The sequence below is a fragment of the Homarus americanus genome, unplaced genomic scaffold, assembly GCF_018991925.1.
Source record: "Homarus americanus isolate GMGI-L3 unplaced genomic scaffold, GMGI_Hamer_2.0 scaffold57980, whole genome shotgun sequence".
In the NCBI taxonomy this organism is placed as follows: Eukaryota; Metazoa; Arthropoda; class Malacostraca; order Decapoda; family Nephropidae; genus Homarus; species Homarus americanus.
The window spans coordinates 16,480,555-16,487,644 of NW_024716703.1; the positions used below are offsets into that span (position 1 = coordinate 16,480,555).

The 7,090-nt window shown below is 44.7% G+C and overlaps 1 protein-coding gene across 9 annotated transcripts; it reads right to left on the bottom strand.

The window, feature by feature from the left end:
• Window positions 1–346: 346 nt before the first annotated feature.
• Window positions 347–6,632, bottom strand: LOC121858316 (myristoylated alanine-rich C-kinase substrate-like). Of its 9 annotated transcripts, none has more exons than XM_042354659.1 (6): window positions 6,574–6,632; window positions 3,184–3,865; window positions 3,065–3,147; window positions 2,620–2,724; window positions 2,413–2,535; window positions 347–2,322 (listed from the first exon to the last, which is right to left on the bottom strand). In XM_042354659.1, exons 1-6 carry the CDS (start codon window positions 6,583–6,585, stop codon window positions 1,474–1,476), a joined length of 1,854 nt encoding a protein of 617 aa, XP_042210593.1. In that variant the 5' UTR covers window positions 6,586–6,632; the 3' UTR covers window positions 347–1,473. The 9 variants fall into 9 exon arrangements, with proteins under 9 accessions (XP_042210593.1, XP_042210595.1, XP_042210594.1 ...); XM_042354661.1 differs by having other exon boundaries at window positions 347–2,055; window positions 2,143–2,322; window positions 3,065–3,865; XM_042354660.1 differs by having other exon boundaries at window positions 347–1,986; window positions 2,074–2,322; window positions 3,065–3,865.
• Between the last annotated feature and the right edge of the window lie 458 nt (window positions 6,633–7,090).

The window sequence follows — 7,090 nt, forward strand, 5'->3', positions numbered from 1 at the left end:
GCAAAGAGATGTATGTGTCTGTGTGATTGACCTTACAGTCAACAAGAAACTATTTGTCCTCATGGCCTTACGATGTGGGTTGCATTTAGCCCTGTAATTAAACAGGAAACTTGTGACTGGGACCTGAAGGATACTTTCTCTCTTTTCCTTTCACTTTGGCCAGTCATGGTTTGGCTAATGTCACTTTAGACATTAAACTGATGATTGATGTTTTAAACTGGGGTGATGCATTAGTTATCATTTATCATGTTACTGCATTATTTATTTATTTTTTTATAGGAGCTTATTTGAGATTGCTTTTGAGTAAGCAAATGGTGTTCACAGATAATAAAATAAAATTCAGACATCTTATTATTTAGCACTTTATTTTGAAAATAATACTCTGTGTTCCATCTTTCACATCAAGGACAAGTTCATATCCTTTAAGCATCTACAGAAAGGTAAATTTTTTAAGAACACAACCATATTTACAATTGCTATGGGTCTACTAAGCTGAGAATACTTGTTTTATGTTCATTTGCTAAATCTTGCTCAGTTAAATCAAAATTTAATATTTATTCAGTACAGTACTGTATATGTCATTAGAATTTGAGAGCAAAGGTTTAGCAAATGGGAGCAAGAACCAGAGATATGAGTGACAATCTCCCAGCGGTAGGACGCTGCCAGTATCGGCCACCTTGTAAAGGAGTTCCACTATACAGCCAGTACTCCTCCGTCATAGTCACTCATGATTCCTGACTTCCGACACAAGAAATAGAGGAAATATTGAGCAGTTTGAGCTGATACAGGCCAGCTTATTTTAAGTTTCCCAAGCTATATACAAAGATGCCACTGTCATCACACATCACGTTGATAGAAATTACTGTACATATGATGCCATACCTGATCACCATGAAGGTAATACGTATTATTCTTTTTACACCTTTGTACTCACTGTGCCCTTACATCTGGGCCACCTTGCTACTCTTCATAAAGTCAGTCCCCCTATCTTCATTCTACGACTAGATGAGCAATACTACTGTAGTTAATATTATATGACAGTACCAAGCTGGTTTCCACCTACAATATTTACAAAGTCGTGAACATGATATGTACAATGACTTAAACTAATAATTTGCATTTATATACAATTTTGATTCACTTATTATGCCTCACATCCTCTCAATATGTTAAAGTTCAAATATACAATTCCTTTTAAAAAGAAAGGCAAATGCCAGTGATAATAAGAACATCAGAAGGTCCAACCCTTTTAGTACCTGTATTTATGCTCAGAAAAATGAGGGAAGTGAGATTTTATTATTGTACAAGGAGTGATTACATGGATAATTTAAATATTATACACCTTTCATCTGCAGATTTTAAATTGCTGCAAATGATGCCGTTTCATGATTAGGCTTTTTGGGTATATCCAATATTGAATTAAATTTTAGGCAAATAACTTACCACTGAATGGATCAGTCAAAACTTGATAGTTTAGATGGTAGGGAGGGTTGGCAGGCGAGCAGCATGGTGGTTGAAGAAGACAATCTTGGCTGCCACAATGTCAGGGGCGTCGTTGGGATAGATGAAGCTTTGGTAGCGTGGGTCTACCCTCATCACGGGGTTCACAAGGTTTGTAGCTGCTGGGGTAACACTGGCCTTAGTGACAACAGGAGTTCCAACAGAGATGACAGTAGGTGTGGCAGAAACGATCTCTGAAGCTGCTACAGCTTCATCTCCTGTAACCTCATTTCCTGGGGCCTCTTCAGCTTGGGTAGGTTCAGCAGCTGGAACAGATTCTTCAAGTGGAATCTCCTCAACTGCAGCAGCTTTCTGAGCTTTGATGGCTTCAACTGGAGCAGCCTCTTCAGCTGCTGCAGTCTCCGCAGCTGGAGCAGCTTCCTGAGCTTCAGTGGCCTCACCTGGAACAGTCTCTTCAGCTGCTGCAGCCTCCTCAGCTGCTGCAGCCTCCTCAGCTGCTGTAGTCTCCTCGGCTGGGACAGTCTCCTCAGCTGGAGCAGCTTCCTGAGCTTCGATGGCCTCACCTGGAGCAGCCACTTCAGCTGCTGCAGCCTCCTCAGCTGCTGTGGTCTCCTCGGCTGGGACAGTCTCCTCAGCTGGAGCAGCTTCCTGGGCTTCGATGGCCTCACCTGGAGCAGCCACCTCAGCTGCTGCAGCCTCCTCAGCTACTGTAGTCTCCTCGGCTGGGACAGTCTCCTCGGTTAGAGCAGCTTCCTGAGCTTCAATGGCCTCACCTGGAGCAGCCTCTTCAGCTGCTGCAGCCTCCTCAGCTACTGTAGTCTCCTCGGCTGGGACAGTCGGCTCCTCGGCTGGGACAGTCTCCTCAGCTGGAGCAGCTTCCTGGGCTTCGATGGCCTCACCTGGAGCAGCCCTGCTGCAGGCTGCTGCAGCCTCCTCAGCTGCTGTGGTCTCCTCGGCTGGGACAGTCTCCTCAGCTGGAGCAGCTTCCTGAGCTTCGATGGCCTCACCTGGAGCAGCCACCTCAGCTGCTGCAGCCTCCTCAGCTGCTGTAGTCTCCTCGGCTGGGACAGTCTCCTCAGCTGGAGCAGCTTCCTGAGCTTCAATGGCCTCACCTGGAGCAGCCACTTCAGCTGCTGCAGCCTCCTCAACTGTAGTCTCCTCGGCTGGGACAGTCTCCTCAGCTGGAGCAGCTTCCTGAGCTTCGATGGCCTCACCTGGAGCAGCCACTTCAGCTGCTGCAGCCTCCTCAGCTACTGTGGTCTCCTGCTGGGACAGTCTCCTCTCAGCTCGGCTGGGACAGTCTCCTCAGCTCAGGAGCAGCTTCCTGAGCTTCGATGGCCTCACCTGGGCAGCAGCCACTTCAGCTGCTGCAGCCTCCTCAGCTGCTGTAGTCTCCTCGGCTGGGACAGTCTCCTCAGCTGGAGCAGCTTCCTGAGCTTCGATGGCCTCACCTGGAGCAGCCACTTCAGCTGCTGCAGCCTCCAGCTGCTGTAGTCTCTTCGGCTGGGACAGTCTCCTCAGCTGGAGCAGCTTCCTGAGCTTCGATGGCCTCACCTGGAGCAGCCACTTCAGCTGCTGCAGCCTCCTCAGCTGCTGTAGTCTCCTCGGCTGGGACAGTCTCCTCAGCTGGAGCAGCTTCCTGAGCTTCGATGGCCTCACCTGGAGCAGCCACTTCAGCTGCTGCAGCCTCCTCAGCTGCTGTGGTCTCCTCGGCTGGGACAGTCTCCTCAGCTGCAGCTTCCTGGGCTTTAATGGCTTCACCTGGAGCAGCCACTTCAGCTGCTGCAGTCTCCTCAGCTGCAGCTTCCTGGGCTTTAATGGCTTCACCTGGAGCAGCCACTTCAGCTGCTGCAGTCTCCTCAGCTGGAGCAGCTTCCTGAGCTTCGATGGCTTCACCTGGAGCAGCTTCCTGGGCTTCAATGGCCTCACCTGGAACAGCTTCTTCAGTCTCAACTGGAGCAGCTTCCTGAGCTTCGATGGCTTCACCTGGAGCAGCCACTTCAGCTTCTACAGTCTCCTCAGCTGGAGCAGCTTCCTGAGCTTCAATGGCCTCAACTGGAGCAGCCTCTTCAGCTGCTGCAGCTTCTTGAGCTTCAATGGCATCAACTGGAGCAGTCTCTTCAGCTGCTGCAGTCTCCTCAACTGGAACAGCTTCCTTAGCTTCAATGGCCTCATCTGCAGCAGTCTCTTCTACTGGGGCGGTTTCTTGTGCTTCTACCATCACAGTTGAACCCGCTTCGTCAACAGCAAGTTCAACTTCAACTGCCGGTTCTACAACCCCAGTGTCTGCAGGAGCTTCAGCTGGTTGTGATAGGGACACCTCCGAGTCGGCTACTACAGGGGCATCACCCTCAGGCCCGACAAGTGGCGCTGCCTGAGCAGCCAGGAACAGTGACAGAAGGAACTGTAAGGAAGAAAACCCATCATTTTCTGACCACAAGTATAAGAGATAGCAATAAGATTACAACAAGTAACATTTAATTACGCAAGCTCAACGCCTTCATCAAGTAAAGGCAATTAAATGAAAACAAAATAAGAATGGCAATATCAATAACAATATTAAGACTAACTATTTGAATATTGTGCTAGTATCCGACGGGCTAGAAGTGTCAGCAGTAAAGAACACAAAAATAATGTAGATAAAGTGATTACGTTTAACCAAAATTTGTTAAATCCCTTCCTTTCCAAATTTCATATGAATTGGACAACGTGAAAGTAGTTTCCAAAGATGACTAGGGAATGGGGGATAGACATCATATGCTAAATATAAGTTTATCATGAGAAAAGAATAGTGGCGTGGAGTATTGTCTGGTTCCCGAGCCCGAGGTTTGCTAGAGACTGTCAATTGATTGAAAATGTCCAAAGGAGGGCCACCAGACTGCTGCCTGCTCTACGGAACCTCAGTTACCCAGAAAGCTTGAACCAACTGCAACTACCAAGCTTATATTACAGACGGACGAGGGACGTCCTAATCGAAGAGTATGCACATCTCAGGGGGCACTACTCGGTTGAAAGCACAATCAAAGACAAAAGTCGTGTAGCGGTTTTGTCCGAAGATTAAATATAACTTATGAAACATTATGATAGCCCCCTACCACAAGGCAGAGCGTACCAAAGGTTTAGCCCTTCGGCATATGTTTTCACCAAATTTCACGACACAACTTTTGTCTTTCATTGTACATACCTGGAGCTGGCGGATGCCCGCCCCACAAGGGGTCACAGCTCATGGGTGAAGAAGCCATAAGTCCAGAAAAGTGAGGGCAAATTATTTAGGAGTGAGAATTGTGAACTCTTGGAACAATCTGCCAGAGAGCGTTGTGACGGCACCGAGCGTGATCACCTTTAAATGCCAGACTTGACCAACACTGGAGCAGGTTCCGATATATTCAGCAGCCAGTGCATTCCCAGTATCTGCCAACAATGCGTATCAGAGACGTGACCGACCGCCCAAGTGGCTAACGAGCCAATCAGTGGCGAAGAGGATAAAATTAATTAAAAAGTAAGAGAAAGTCCAAAATTACTTAATCGAATTTCCACTGTAGAAAACACGGAAAAGTATAGCTTTACGACAAACTAGAATTAATGGCCTGCGAATGCAAGCAATACAGTAAACCATTACCTCACTGTCCCAGTCCTGTTCATCCACATCAGAATAAAAGCAGGGCTTAAATAACCAGATTTCACGTGTAATGACTCGCCCAAATCAGATAGTCAATATTTCCCCTGACACACTGAACTAGTATGGACATTTGGAGGAATAATGTCGCGACTAAGTTTCATGAAAACCAATCAACCTTATGAAGAGTTATCGCGTGTACATTAGGGATACAACAAGGAGGCCATGTGATTACAACAATGTGAGCTAATTCGGGGATGTAATGATACAATGATGCAGTTCTATTTTACAAATTGCTCATTCGCGGAAATAATAAGACAAGGCACGAGGTTGTATAAAATTGAAATTTGCGAGATTCATAAGATTGGGCTAATTTTGGCGTTTTCAAGCGATAATCGGTAAATTTTTACATTTGCCCATAATTTAACAAATTAATGCGATTTTCTCGAAAACGAATTATTTGCGACGGAAACATTACTAAGAAAAGCTGTTAGAAATGGCGAGATATACCTAGAACTGGACACAAACCTGCGCACTAAAACCGTAGTGAAAGTGTATTTTTTGTATTTCATTTAGTAAAATGTTGCATCAGACTGGCTTGACCTTCACTCCTGCCGGGGCTGACACGAAGGTGACACGTGTGCAAGTTTCCCCTTACGAACAATACAATGCTTATTAGACATGATTACATGTCTTGAATAAAGACGAAAGCTAGGGTGCTCCATTGTTTCCCTTTTCATGTGTGGTTTTATCGATATATATATATATATATATATATATATATATATATATATATATATATATATATATATATATATATATATATATATATTATGAATAATCATGTAATCATGTCTAATAAACACTGTATTACATCTTTTATTGTGATAGACTAATATATCGAGTAGAACAACGAAAATGCAGTATGATTTGGTGCAATAAATAAAGGAAATTCGATGGTCAGGAGAGATTTTACATCTAACAAATGGAGTTAGCTTTATCATTTATAGCCTGAAAATTTTCTTTACTGCATAAGTTGTCCGTTAAATAGCACAACAAAAACAGGGCGTATGGAAAGTCCAAAACCCATAGAATGTTATCCTTTTATTCTGATAAAATGTCACTTAAAAAAGCATTCGAAGGAACCTTACATGAAAGAATAGATAAGTGTTTACTTGCCAATGGTTTTCAAATAGAACATTTAGAATAAAAAAAATAACGTGAAAAAACTTTTCTTATGCATTCGAACTTCTGAGATACCGTGTATTATCTACTGAACAGAGCCACATTTGTTACCAGATTTAAAACTAGTCACATTGCAACTTCAATTTCCCATTATCGCTAAAAGATGAGCTTTAACATTAGCAAAACTGACTTTCACAATAATCCATATTTTAGAGAGCACACTTAAGAGTACATCCAAGAGATCAAATAGACACAAGCAGCTTACGGATAAAATTCAATTGTCACTAACAGTTAACACTAAGTGTACCCACCAGAGCTCGCATGTTGCAGTCACTCGCTGGGAGATTGTGTGCTTGCTCCTTGTCGACCGCCACCTTATATACCCGCGCCGCTTACCATCCCTCCCACTCTGCCCTTTCCTTGAACCTTCTTTAGGCACCCCGCAGTTGTCCCGGGCCTACCGCCTTTAGCACATTCCTAACACCACTCTATACGTCAGCGGAACTTGAAACACCATATAGTTTCTCGACGAGCTATGCTTATGTTATGGTTTTCTCTCGGGCATGTAATCTTATGAAATTTTGGGAGGTGTCTAAATATTACAGGGTTCGCAATTGAGGTCTCGCACCCATTTTTTCCCAGTTTTGATAATATCAACTGGCAGCTTCAGATGAATGTTTCTCCTTCAGTACGTCCGCGTCGAAGGATCCCGCCCCTCCCCGCGTGTCGAATGATCCCCCTGACCCACACGATACAATCATCTTAAGCCCTCAGGGAATTTAGTAGAGTCCACGTTCTTGAGTCCATATTCTCCATTAGTTTATTAAG